Source organism: Oryzias latipes, chromosome 16 (assembly GCF_002234675.1).
Source record: "Oryzias latipes chromosome 16, ASM223467v1".
In the NCBI taxonomy this organism is placed as follows: Eukaryota; Metazoa; Chordata; class Actinopteri; order Beloniformes; family Adrianichthyidae; genus Oryzias; species Oryzias latipes.
In genome coordinates this window covers 20,755,091-20,767,922 of record NC_019874.2, presented here as the reverse complement: position 1 = coordinate 20,767,922, position 12,832 = coordinate 20,755,091, and the positions used below count along the sequence as shown (strand labels likewise).

Genomic DNA, 12,832 nt, shown 5'->3' with positions numbered 1-12,832 from the left:
CACACTGGATGGTTTGCCAGTCCATTGTAGATATATAAGCACCCATACCCACAATTTCAGATTTACCAAATCCCCTATGAAAGAAGCTGAAGTGCCCAGAGAAAACCCATGCATGAATGAGGAGAACATGCTAACTCCGCACAGAAAGGACTCAACTGGGATTTGAACCAGGACCACTGTGAGAAACCACTACAACACTGTGAGGCCCGGCAAGTATGTTTTTCTCTTCTTCTATTAAAATAAATAGCAGATATAATTCAAATGAAAGTAAAACTTTTCATATTAAAATATAAAAAAAATGACTTTACAACTGAAAATATGCATTTTTTTTATTTAAAGTTGTATATCCTGGAATTTCCCATAAATTTAAACAACTACTTCCAAGGTCAGTGTGGGCACATATTATTTTTTAAATCTAAGTCTCAAATATAGTAGGTACTTAAGTAGACGAGGGAATCAATAACATATAAAACATCTAAGACAATCAAGGCATATCAGGTGATATGGTCTTCATTTTGAGTTTTTTTCTGTCTGCAGCAAATTTAGGGGGGGGAAAAAGAGGGAAACAGTTTATTCAATATCACATTTATATATAAATTTTTACTGTGATTCCAGACCAAAGGCCTCTTTCACTGATCCGATGGTCATTTCCACTATTTCCATAATCAAGCCCCCTCCCAGCCTGAACACATTGGTAATTCCATTTCCAGTTTTCAGTGTCAGCTTGCCCAGCCCTTCACCTACAGCTTGAGCTTGACTCCCCGTTTCCGAAATCACTGTTCCCAGATAACCCTCAGTCTGCTCCCACAGCCATTCTCCAAAGAACGTAGTCACCAACCAGATGTTATCCAAAGCGCCACCAAATATCCCCACCGTGTCTCCAGCTAGCGTTCCAATGCCACTGACCCCAGTAAGGCAGCTATTCAACAGGGCCCCCATCATCAACAAAGTGCAATTATAAATACTTGAGAGGCACATCTCCCCAATTCCTAACAGCATTTCTGATGCAAAGCCTATCAAGGAGAGGAGGTCAGAGGTCAGGAGGTGCATCAGGGTGAATATGTCTCCGGGAAGGGCAGAGAGAACTCCAAGGTCCTCCTGAAGGATGTAGACGACCTGAGTCAAGACAAAAGAAGCAGTTTTGCAGTGAAATTCAAGATAACATTTCCCAAACAAAATTAACATGTTCAGCTCTTTTTGTCACAAACTCTTGGGATACAATGCAGGTATTTACCATAAAGAACACAGTGTGAAATGTTTTCTTTTGTGCAAAACACTGCATTACCTGTCCAGGTAACTCTGTAATAGTGGAGAAGACAGGGCACAGAGGGGCTTGAATGATGGACCAGCTGGTGGACAGGACGTAAACCAGAGTGCTGGTGGAGTTTAAGTCCTCCTCATCAAGGTTCACATAATTCATGGCATCTATTGGGGTTTGTTGGCTGAGCTCAGGATCAGAGGATTCTGCTTGAGCTTCTTCAACAACCACTTTTTCAGAAGCGGTTGATGCAGCTTCCTCTTTTTCCTCTTCACTCCCTCTGATGTTTTCTAAATCCATGTCTGTGGAGTCTAAATTAGTTTTGTCAACATCTCCATTGTCACCATCGTTGGTTGCAGCAGATGCATCTGGTCCTCCACCACAGCCTTCAAAGAAAATCTCCTCCACCTCTAGAATCTGCTCCAGCTCCTTCATGCTCACCTCTCTCTCCCCCTCCTCTGTATCTCTGACTAACGCCACACTGAAGTTACCCTTGGCGTCTGGAAGAGCACAGCAAACTGCAGACCACAGCGGCTTTGCTCCACACCTCTCATCTCCATCATCAGCCAACCCGAGTCCTCCTGACCCTGTCAGGATGTAGACATCACCTCCCACAGTGCTGCACCGAGGAAGGATGCTTGACCGAACCAGTGAGGTGACTGTGGAGTCCCAGTGTTGAGCAGAAGAGTCTGTGGAGGAGACCGGACGGGGGAGGCCACCTCCTCTCAGAAGAGCCGGGACCGTTACTGTGATGGTGTCCCCTTCGTCCTCCACCTGACACAAAAATACTCAAAGATTAAAAGGCAATATTTTCATAGCATTTTCAAGAGTTAAAGCAGATTTTGATTTGATTCAATTTTAACCTCTTCGTCTATAGCATCAATACAGAAATGTGGTTTTTTTTTTCCGACCATCTTGTAGTGCTTTTCAAAGACTGCATTTTTCAGCTGCTACTTGGACAAGGAATGCAAAGCTCCCAACTTTTCAGTTGGCAACAGGACTTTTTATAAGCTGCTGCTTTCAGCAGTTTGAATTCCCAAAAAGGACAATTCTACTATCAGGCCAACTCATTGCGACAATAAACATAATTCAAAGGCCGTCCATCAATATAACTTTTCAATCCCAGAGATAGAACAAAAATAAGTTAATAAAAAAGTAGAAATATTCTAAATTATTTTAAATGTGTCTGGTTTTTTTGGGATACTAGCAAATATTTAATGGGCCTTTAATTGATGCCACTGACAAAATGGGTCCACTTACTGCCCTTTTAGTCTATAAACAATGTTATTGTTGTAAAACTGGAAACAGACTGATCTCGGATGGGTTTTGTTGAATGCATTATAATAAAAATTCCATGCTTTTGACTGAAATGTAAGAAAAGTAAAGTTTCCAGAACAGCCCTCAAAATCAAGTTTTTCCAGAGCTGCGATCACATTCTTACACATGTATTCTGTTTGCAGGGAGCAGGATTAATAGTTTAATTCCTCTAAAATCACTGCTTCAAAATGACATTTTTCTACTTGAAGCGGTGTGATAAATGTGTCCTTACCACGAGCTCTTCTTCACCCTCCTCTCCCTCCCCCTCTGCCCATCCGTGGCTGAGATGGAAGGCAGAGTAGACAGCTGTGTCACAGGTCGGCCTGGACAGAGTGGCGAGCGCCCGTCCTCCGGGCAGAGCGTGGCAGCGTGGGCGCGGCAGAGGCCCCGTGGAGGCTCCCCGAGGAGGCGTCTGTCTGTAGAAGCAGTGGCTGCAGAGGTTGAAGCCTGGCTCTGAGCTGTGCTCAGCTGGAAGAGACAGGCCCAGGCTGAGCACTGCCAGCAGCCAGACAGCTGCACTGACAGCAGCACAACACAGCATGGTGGTGGTGAGCTCAGCAAATCTCCCTCAGACACACACAGGGAGAGGCTTATAAATTATCCAGTAGCTTCCGCACACAGATGAAAAAGATCGCCCCTGCCACTGATGGCTTGTTGTTCCTCACTTGCTCCTTCTTTCGTCCTTCTGCTGCTCTCCAAGCATGTTTCCCTTTTTTTTTTTTTTTTTGCCGTCTGCTGCACTTGCAGGGTTTGCAGGCACAGTCTTGCTTACGCTTTCAATTGCTTTCCGTTGACAGCCTCACCCCCCTCTGTCAGTTCCGCCCACCATCCTCCCTGTACCTCCACTTCACCCCTCCCACACTCCCCATGGCTACACCTACAACTCCCCTTTTCTGTTGTGCAAAAAAGCTCAGCCCACACCTGCTATTTACTTGTCAGTCTGCATTCCCCCCAAAAAATAATTCTATTTGCAGACGTTCACTTAAATTCCAAACTCATAAAGTCCATCACACATGCTCTTGAGCGAGAAAAAGTGAAGGTTTGCCAGTGAACTCCTGACGGCTCTAGGTTTACAGGTCTTTGTCACACCCAGATATTTTTTTTTTGGGGGGGGGGGGGGGGGGATTGAATGTCTCAGCCATAAACGCTAGAAACATGCCTGTTAGGACATGATACTGGCACAGGATGTACTTTAGAAAACCATTACATCCTAAGGCAGCAATGATGATGTTATCTTATAATTTATTATTGAGTGGCCACAAGAGTGAGCAGAAACGATATCAAACACAGTTAATGCCATCAAGAGGATTACTTTAGTGCTTAAGGCAACCTGCAGCCGCAGTAAGCCAGGGTCGTCTGTCCCCCGCGGAGCTCCCCAACGAGAAAACCCCGTGCAAAACAAATACGAAAAGTCTGACCAAACTTTGCCGCATTCAGCAATGCATGGCGTTTGTGGAGTACAGAAGACTGCAGCAGGTTTGGCTCTGGAATGAAAGTTTCAGGGTGTGACGATCTGGGCGAGGCATCACGCCAAAGAAAGTGAAGCAAAGTATAAGAAACAATTCTTATCTTATTAGTCATCCAAAACAAATTAGTGTCATTTATTGGCTTTTTTTTTAAATCAGCAAACACCAGCTTTGTGGTATCTGTAAACCGAGTTTAAGAGATGAAAAACACAGACAAGAGAGAGAGAAAGTTGTTTAGACAGCAATCATGTCTGAGCTGCTTGAACCCACTGTCCTATTCACCCACCAACATGGAAACATTCCTTATTTTCTCAAAAGGCTTAAAATGTAGTTCACCTTTCAAACTATACAGTACACCTAGAATTTTATGGACAGTGTTTCTGCACTAGGGGAAGCCTTGAAAAGAACCCATGTTTTTAAAATAGGCTTGTTTTTAATTGAATATCTTTAACATTTTTATTAAAATAAACCCTTTTGCAACTGAAGTTTGAAAATAAACTAGAGCCTGTACAGGAAATACAGAAAGGTATGTCCTTATTTGAACAAGATGCATATTATAACAACACTGGGATCAGTGCTGCTTAGCAGGAAAGTTTCATTTTCTCTGTAGTTAAATTTATTTTCAAATGGAAACATGCTACAGCAAAATTAACCCCTTTATGCCTATTGATTTAAATACTCAACAAACCACCTTGGCTCCACAAATGCCTTAATTTAGCATCTACACGACAACAAAAACTTAAGGAATTTTTTACATCTGGAAATGAACTCGGGCCTCAAGGGGTTAACAGCATGTAAATAATAATTCGCAACCAAATAGAGTCATGTTTTGTTTTATTCCTTAAAGGAAAAATCCAAACAGTCATTTGTCACATGACATAATGTGAACCTAAAAAAGAAACTCAATTAAGCAGCAGTTATTCAGCATGGTAGAACTAAACTTGAGAGCTCTGGTTTTGTCAGGTCTTTATGCACAGCAGAATTTTCATGTTGATGACTTTCCTTTACATATCTGAGTTGCTGCAACACAAAATTCAAGACAAAACAACAAGATGATCATACAGTTAGCAGTCAGATGCTACGCCATGACAAAAGAAAATATTAAGTGTAAAATTGCTTTTGGTCTTTTATTAGAAGATCTTAAACCAGACACTTTATTTTACCAGTTGGGATGTTTTTAAGCTTCATTTGAATCCGAATTCCCTGGAAGCTTTTCCCAACAGAAACAAAGGGTGGAGCACAGTGTCTGACTCCACCAAACAAAACCAGTTTATCCAAAAACGTCTGTGAATCTCCAGTTAAGAATGGAATAGGAGTGTTAGTTTGTAGCACTTTATTAAGGTCCCATCCTATCCTTTAAAAGAAAACTTGAAACTGTGCTTCTCACTCCTTTTACAGATACACAAGCATCGCTTTGACAGTTTTTTTGTTTTTAAATACCTCTAAACCCCACAGGCTCACTCGTTAGGGATGTCTATGACCAGTTCAGCCTCGTCCCCCTCCCCTCTGTCTTCATCTCCTCTGTCGCTGTCTCCTTCGCTCTCACACTCTTCCTCAGCTGCATCACCACTGAACATCTGTCTGGGAACCCAGCTGAAGGGACCGCTGGCTGTGGGAGGAGTCGCAGGGGTTGATGGGTAGTTTGCTGCCATTGGAGTAACAACCTGAGAGCAGTAACAACAACAAAAAAAGTGTGCTGAGAATGACATGAAGGAGATACAAAGAACTTCAAATCACAAATCCTAAAGTAGATGAAGACAAAAAAAATTTTCATGTAAGTGAAACATAAAAACACTGAGCAGAGGGGGATTTTACTGTACTGACAATATGAAAAGAGGGCTCAAATGACTACAAATATTCAGATATGCTAACTTTATAAATTCAATAAAAGATAATATTCACCTAAAAGTGTCTTTTAAACCCTTAGAGAAAGTGTAATACTTGATGTTGCTTTTTCTTTCATATTTGAAGATCTTATTTTCCGCTCTCCCTCTCACCTTCCCCGTGGTCTCTTTCTTGTTTTTAGGCGTCTTTGTTTTTCTCTCTTTCTTCATTCGCTCAGCTGGCGGTGCCAAATACTCTGGGGGGAAGGGCATCTGCCCAGCACATGAAGGCCCCAAATCCCCACATGAACATGCATGCACATGGCCAAAAGCCGTTCCCACGACACACACACAAACACAACACACAGGACAATGAACAATGCAAAGACAGTGAAAAGTCTCGTAAATTTCAAACAAAAGAACAAATTAAGGCAGACATGGGAAGTAATGGTAGAATAATACAATAAAGCTAAATGAAAACTGTGCTCGTGTCTGAAGATGGTAAGATGAAAATGGCATCAATGCAAGCGAGGCTTGAGAAGACAGAAACTCACGGTGTTGAGGTAAGGTCCTGCAGCAGAGGACTGCAGAGGGTTTCCTCCAGAACGTGACAGCATGGAGAGGTGAGAAGACGATGATGAAGAAAGGCCTGTCCCAGGACCGCTCTTTTTCCTGAAAGAAGATTATAAATGTAGAAATTTAGACTTAACTTAACAAACTGATCCGAATAGCTCGCTCCTTAATCGGTTGTAAAATGGACACATTTGAATCGGTGATGGAGAGGAGGACTTTAAATAAGCTGGTATCCATCATGGATAATCCTGAGCATCCAAATGAAATATCATTTGGATTGAGGATGGAGGTTTATTTTATTAGAAAGTAAAGACGACCAAGTGTCATAACAGCGGACAACACATATGTGATGGCAGCAAAAAATTATCAATCCATCATTCCAGTCAAATGCGTGGAAACACTTTGAATTTAGCAAAGACATGTGACCAAACAGTGTTTTAGAATGTTCTAACAATGTGGAAAAACAACAGTGGGCTGAAATTCATGGAACTCAAATGTTAATAGGTTTTTCCAATAATCCTTGTTTACTTATTTGTACACATTTAATTTACACTTGATTATCTTACAAGAAATCTGGAAAACTTCACCTGCTGAGTTCAGCATCCAGGTATTTATCTCTGAGTCACACTGGTTGGATTTTTGGCTAAAGTTGTCATGGATAGATTCCATGATAAGAAATATATCGGCAACCACAATTTACGATATGAATGAAATAGTTGTTCAAATGAATAGTTACACCTCTAATCAATATAAGGCCTTTTAAAGATTTTTTTATATTTAATCCAAGACTTTAAAAGAACACAAGGGAACCCTGAAAAAGGCTATTTTCTAAACTGGTAATATCACGTAGATTACCACAAACTAGAGTGAAATTTGTCTATTTTATCTATTGGAAAACTTCACTTACTTCTTTGCTCCCTCTCGTTCTCGTTCCCTCTCTCGGGGCCCTTCCCCTTCACTGTTGTCTGAGGACACTGTTGCATCTGAGTCTGAGAGGGACATTAGAACCATGAAGTTCGTTCAAGGTCTCCAATTCAGTCTGAGGTGCCATCACAAAATACCTGAGGAGTCTTCATCCACCCTTTCATACTGCAGTAATCGGTCAAGAAGAAAGCTGGTGGAGGAAAGGACAAGACTCCCTCACTGACTGGTAACCATGTGGAAGTTAAGGAGACGTTGTCTGTCTCTCACCTTTTGTCTCTGGAAACTTTCAACAGCTTCCTTTGAGCTCTTCTCAGCTCCTCTTGAAAACATTCTTGTTCCTAAAAAATCAAAATCCCTTTAGTCTAATAACATAGTCCAGAAAAGTAAGTGTTATGATTGTTTTTTCTGAAAATAAATTACGCTTTCATACATAGACGAGGAACTTTAATTTGCGTTTCAAGTTTTTGTATTTCCGCTTGTAGTCGACTTCTACGTCCGTTTGTCCGTTCATTTCTGTAATACAAACAAAATAAACCTTCAAATCCCTAATTTGGTTTATTAATAAAATCATCATCTAAAAGAAACACAGGCTAGCTCCGTTAGCCTAAATGTTATTTTCACAGCTATTCTACTACAGATACTCAGATCATAATACCACAGGAACCCATTGACAAGCATAGAGACGAGCAAATTTTGCAAAAATTGATATTTTTCAATGACTTTACCTTTTCTTTCAGTCTGTCTCTGCGACATCTGTTTACAGTTTTACGTATAATGTGTGCGTCCTCATCTTGTTCTTTGGTGTAATTTCAGCAAAGAAGACACGTTACCGCCACCTACAGGTCGATATGTTAACTGCGTCAAATTATCCAGACCCTTTAAAGACCCATATTTAAGAAATAATGCTAGTTTTCTGTTGAAACAGCTCACCACAATAATGTCAGACAGTTTTGTGTAAATCAGTTGTGCATATTTATATTAGTCCGCTTGTGTTTCCACCTCCTACTCTATATTGTTTTTAGGAAGACTTAAAAAAATAGGATTTGAACACCAATGTACGCAATCAGTCCATCATTATATTTGGTGCTGGTGTAAAGTCAGCTCAATTATTTTTTTTATTTCTTTTAATATTGCACAGGAAAACCAAAATTAAAATGGTTGTGTGGAGACTGAGGAGCATAAAGAGAATAAAGAGCAGGACCACCAGACTGAGGAACAGTTTCTTCCCTGAAGCAGTCAGACTGCTGAACTCCGGTTGATCACTGCACCCCCCCCCCCCCCCCTCCATGGACAACAAACTTTTCAAGTGCAATATCACAGGGCTGTGCAATACTTAATATAATATACTGTGCAATTTGAAACGTATTTTTTGTGCAATACTCACCAGGAACCACACCGTAACATATTGATATCACATTGATATTATATTATTTATTTATGTCTGAATGTAAACGGCTGGCCCGGGACCAGAGAGCCTAATTTCGTTTTATCATGTGATAAAATAACAATAAAGATTTCCTGATTCCTGATTCCTGATTGACTTAAAAGCTTGAATATGTCATTTCTGATCTGTCTGTGAAGATTGCAGGTGCAGGAATGTTATATCTCTTTGTGACCCTGCAAGAACTAAAATATGGAAAAAGAAAATAAACTTCCATGACATAATGCAGACTTTTTCAGAATCAGTCTGTGTTTTTCCACCTGCCGCATAGAGTACTGCATCGAGCCTGCTGCTTAACCTTAGCTCAGCACAGCACTTGCCAGGGCCCAGTATTATGAATTATAGATGAAGAACATTTGCAGAGATACTGCTTCGGTGCACAAACCCATAGCCGACAGCCAGAACCCCCCCTCTCCACTCCCCACAATGTGGTACTGATGGGGGTGGGGGGAGATATAAAAAGTTAAGACAAGAGAAGATCAACAGCATGCTATGGTGGGAGGTTTTTCTTGAAACGTGGTGAGATGCAGGTAGTAATTCCACAAGGAGCACATGGCAATTAATCACTATTCTGAGAGAGTGGGACTCAGTTGCAGCAACCCCCACCATATTACACAAACGCAGAGAGAAAAAAAGCACAGTTAAAAAATAACTAAAATAACATGATTTTTTTCCCTTTCAGGAAAAACTACTGCATATATGAAACACAATATGTCACAGTCTGCCTGCGTTTGTTGTTTCCAAAGACACAGGGAGACAAAAATAGATCCAACTGTGTCTCTGCTGCCATAAATTGCTGCTGCCAACCACCCAGTCACCCAGCAAGCCCTCCTGGCAGCTCTGGTCATCTGTTTCTTTCCCACCCCCCAAAGTTCTTCACTACTTTTAATGGAGCCATATATTTTAAGTAGGACTGTTGCTTCTGATCAGCAGGGCTTTTCAATAGTTTTCCTTTTTCTGGTTTTATTTTTGGATGTACCTGTCTGACAGCTGTTTTCATCATGCTGGCAAACCTCTTTTATTGAAGTGTTTCTTTATTTAACTTATCCTGCTGCCCCTTTCTTTCCCTTTTATTTTATGTATCCCAAAAATTACTTTCTCTTTTTGTTACACATTTAGAAAACTGGAATGTACCAAAATCACACGAAAGACACCAACAACAACTGCAACAAAAGTCTTCTCTATCAATACAAGGTAAGTTCTCAAAGTTTTTACCTGCCTCAAGTTAAAATCTCTTAAAGAAAACTATTTCTTTTATTTGGTTGACATTCATATATGACATTCAAGCAATTCAGAAGTAAACTAAACCTTTTTCACACCAATAAGCCTCTGACATTTCTTTTGTCTGTGTGTTTGTGCGCATGTGTGTGGCTTTGTTACAGGAAAAGCTTCTCCAGGCTATTAAAAGAATCAAGCACGGGGTAGATGAATGCAAAGAAGCAGAAAGAGAGGCGTACATAGACTCAGTTGAAGTAGAGGTACTCTTAATGTATTATCATTTTTTAACCTTTAAATAACATGTCACACCACAAAAACAACAAACAAAACAGATCTGTAATAGAATTGATCAGACTGTTCAGTTTTTTTTGTCATTGTTTTTTACAATAATTAAAAAAACTTTTTTTGAACAAACATGATGCTAAAATGATGCGAAACTGCAGAAAAGTACTAAGAATTGTCAGTATTAGGAATGTAATGGTAAATATAAAAATCATAAAGTTTCTCTTAATTTGTGGTCATGTAATAATCACAACAAAAAATTGAATCATTCCTTTTTTTATTTTTAGAGTTGATGATTATGACAGTTTAAACTAACCTGCAGTTCATTTCAGATAAATCAAGATGATTGGTTCATCTCCTGCAGAATGTCTCCCTTTAGATCACAAACCATTCAGTGTTTTCCAGCCTCAGGCTGACCAGAACATGCTTTTGCAACATCATCAGAGAACACCAGCAAGCACATGTTTTGTAAATGATGACATAACCTCATAAGCACTTTTACCGCTGTGGTCATTCAGTAAGAAAATTATGGCACACAGGTCTAATTGTATTTGGCAAAAATCTTTTAGGGCGTTTTCTGAAAATTATGTTTTTAATTTTTTTTCTCTATTTAAGAAAAAACGTATAAACTTTTGCAGTAGAATTCAACTCTTTTCTACTGTTTTCTTTGTCATTTTTGAGCTCGAACAAAAAAATGTAAATAGCAATGTCATGGTCACAAAGCAAATTATGTATATCGTATCAAGAAAAGAATTCAGCATAGTTAACGTGTGATTAACCTTATTGGTACGTCTTTTGTCTGCTGCAAAACCGCAAATATAATAAAATATAATTAATTTGACAAAAACTCAACTACTAAATAACACAGTATATTTTGTGCATATTGTTTTTTTAATTTTTCAAATATTATACAGAATTATTAGGATTCACATAAAACATCTGACATATTAACTGAGTAATGAGATTTGTGAACCTTTCAGAACAGTTTTGATGCTCTGGAACGAGAAATCAGAGCCGAGTTTCAAAACCTTCATCGCTTCCTGGAGGAGGAAGAGTGTAAGGATCTGGAGCGGCTGAGAAGGGAGAGACAGAAGCAGCTAAAGCAGCTGAAGGAGAGGGAAAAGAAGATAGCTGCACAAGGAAAAGACCTGGAGAATGCAATCACAGTGCTCAACAGCAAATTGGCAGAGGAAGACAGTCCCAAGCTGCTCAAAGTAAGGAAGACGTGAACATTTAGAAGTTAGATCTAATTTGGGAGTAGCTCCTTCAGCTTGAGACCTGCAGGGAAATCCCCTTCAGAACTGCAGTATTTCTTTTGCTCTCGATCAATTTGAAACATTGATTGACTAAACAGGCTGCTCACCGTGTTTTGCAAATTAAAATAAATTTCTCATTTAAGGGGGAAATGAAAGCAGTCAATAGTGTATCTGTGGTGATGAAACAGGGAGCCTCAATTATGTTGTAACCAAACTCTCAACTGCTGTTCTCATTGCAGGAAATTCAAGATCTCACAAAAAGGCAGGTTTCTCAGAGTTCTGTGTTTCTTTCCTCTGTATGTCTGCTTTTTTGTCACCCGTCAATCCCTCCATGTGGTGTGTAAAATAACTAGATGGATCCTCTGCAACCTGTTGCTCAGTCCTTCTCTGCTCTCTTAATGTGGAACCAGGTCTCAGGTGAGCTTTGTTCTTCCAGCCGAGGTGGACACGGAGGTTCGCTCCGGCCAGTTTGTCGGTCCCATCCAGTACAGGATATGGAAACACATGAAAAGCTGTCTCTATCCAAGTAAGCAGCATCCACATCATTCAATGACAAACTTTGCAACCTTTGAGTTGAATGTATTTTTTCTGCCTGTAGATATTGCGTCTGTGACTTTTGACCCAGAGACAGCCCACCCCAGCTTGTCTCTGTCCCCGTCCTGCACTTCAGTTTGGTTCGATGAGAACAAGGACATCTCAGAAATCCAGCCCAATCCGCGACGGTTCCATTATTACTACTGTGTGCTGGGTCGTCCGGGCTTCACCACTGGTCGCCATTACTGGGAAGTGGAAGTGGGCAGGAAGACGGCGTGGAGGCTGGGAGTGGCGAGAGAAGACGTTCCCAGAGGTGAGATGGCCGCCAGCGGCCCCTGTAATGGGCTCTGGACGCTGGCCCTGAAGGGAGAATCGGTCCTGGCCTGCACAGACCCAAACCCTGTAAAAGTCAACGTGTCCCTCCGCCTCGTTCGTATTGGAGTCTTCTTAGACTGTGAGAAAGAGGAGGTGACTTTCTATAACGCTGTCAGCATGGCGCCCATTTACACCTTCTCCATGGGAACCGTCACGGTTCCTTTGTTTCCCTTCTATAACCCGTGTGACACAGATGATGGAAGGAACACAGCACCGCTCAAGATGTTTCATCCCTTCATCTAGGAGCCTTTCTAGCTGTTTAAAAGATGTGTCCTTTACATTCAAAACAATAAAATACTTGTATCTGGAACAAAATTCAAAAGATTTCAATAAACCACTGTTGCTAAAATGAAAAACTGATTTTG

The 12,832-nt window shown here is 40.6% G+C and overlaps 3 protein-coding genes across 5 annotated transcripts; 1 reads left to right on the top strand and 2 right to left on the bottom strand.

Moving 5' to 3' along the window:
* Positions 1 to 311: 311 nt before the first annotated feature.
* On the bottom strand, positions 312 to 3,658 carry LOC105355960. The gene is made up of 3 exons (XM_023964452.1): positions 2,808 to 3,658; positions 1,286 to 2,032; positions 312 to 1,116 (listed from the first exon to the last, which is right to left on the bottom strand). Exons 1-3 carry the CDS (start codon positions 3,114 to 3,116, stop codon positions 601 to 603), a joined length of 1,572 nt encoding a protein of 523 aa, XP_023820220.1. The 5' UTR covers positions 3,117 to 3,658; the 3' UTR covers positions 312 to 600.
* A 900-nt stretch (positions 3,659 to 4,558) lies between these two features.
* On the bottom strand, positions 4,559 to 8,195 carry ino80e (INO80 complex subunit E). 2 transcript variants are annotated; one of them, XM_004077998.4, is made up of 8 exons: positions 8,087 to 8,195; positions 7,792 to 7,874; positions 7,629 to 7,699; positions 7,499 to 7,551; positions 7,345 to 7,426; positions 6,419 to 6,536; positions 6,039 to 6,137; positions 4,559 to 5,705 (listed from the first exon to the last, which is right to left on the bottom strand). In XM_004077998.4, exons 1-8 carry the CDS (start codon positions 8,112 to 8,114, stop codon positions 5,499 to 5,501), a joined length of 741 nt encoding a protein of 246 aa, XP_004078046.1. In that variant the 5' UTR covers positions 8,115 to 8,195; the 3' UTR covers positions 4,559 to 5,498. The 2 variants fall into 2 exon arrangements, with proteins under 2 accessions (XP_004078046.1, XP_004078048.1); XM_004078000.4 differs by lacking the exon at positions 6,039 to 6,137.
* On the top strand, positions 7,485 to 12,823 carry LOC105355959 (zinc-binding protein A33). Of its 2 annotated transcripts, none has more exons than XM_011485481.3 (7): positions 7,485 to 7,587; positions 9,922 to 9,996; positions 10,185 to 10,280; positions 11,283 to 11,516; positions 11,798 to 11,820; positions 11,969 to 12,084; positions 12,157 to 12,823. In XM_011485481.3, the coding sequence occupies exons 2-7, from the start codon at positions 9,931 to 9,933 to the stop codon at positions 12,708 to 12,710; spliced, it is 1,089 nt and encodes a 362-aa protein (XP_011483783.1). In that variant the 5' UTR covers positions 7,485 to 7,587; positions 9,922 to 9,930; the 3' UTR covers positions 12,711 to 12,823. The 2 variants fall into 2 exon arrangements, with proteins under 2 accessions (XP_011483783.1, XP_011483784.1); XM_011485482.3 differs by lacking the exon at positions 7,485 to 7,587 and adding an exon at positions 9,590 to 9,709.
* Positions 12,824 to 12,832: the final 9 nt, after the last annotated feature.

What these genes read in the sequence shown, in the direction of transcription:
- ino80e (XM_004077998.4), bottom strand. Translation starts at nt 8,114, where the DNA reads ATGTCGCAGAGACAGACTGAAAGAAAAG. An exon ending in GAACGAGAGGGAGCAAAGAA is followed by an intron (nt 6,537 to 7,344) that starts GTAAGTGAAGTT and finishes ATCTTCTTTCAG; the next exon opens with GAAAAAGAGCGGTCCTGGGA. An exon ending in CAGGACCTTACCTCAACACC is followed by an intron (nt 6,138 to 6,418) that starts GTGAGTTTCTGT and finishes TGTGCTGGGCAG; the next exon opens with ATGCCCTTCCCCCCAGAGTA.
- LOC105355960 (XM_023964452.1), bottom strand. Translation starts at nt 3,116, where the DNA reads ATGCTGTGTTGTGCTGCTGTCAGTGCAGCTGTCTGGCTGCTGGCAGTG. An exon ending in AGGGTGAAGAAGAGCTCGTG is followed by an intron (nt 2,033 to 2,807) that starts GTAAGGACACAT and finishes TTTTTGTGTCAG; the next exon opens with GTGGAGGACGAAGGGGACAC. An exon ending in TTACAGAGTTACCTGGACAG is followed by an intron (nt 1,117 to 1,285) that starts GTAATGCAGTGT and finishes GTCTTGACTCAG; the next exon opens with GTCGTCTACATCCTTCAGGA.
- LOC105355959 (XM_011485481.3), top strand. Translation starts at nt 9,931, where the DNA reads ATGTACCAAAATCACACGAAAGACACCAACAACAACTGCAACAAAAGT. An exon ending in GTCTTCTCTATCAATACAAG is followed by an intron (nt 9,997 to 10,184) that starts GTAAGTTCTCAA and finishes GCTTTGTTACAG; the next exon opens with GAAAAGCTTCTCCAGGCTAT. An exon ending in ACAGTCCCAAGCTGCTCAAA is followed by an intron (nt 11,517 to 11,797) that starts GTAAGGAAGACG and finishes TTCTCATTGCAG; the next exon opens with GAAATTCAAGATCTCACAAA.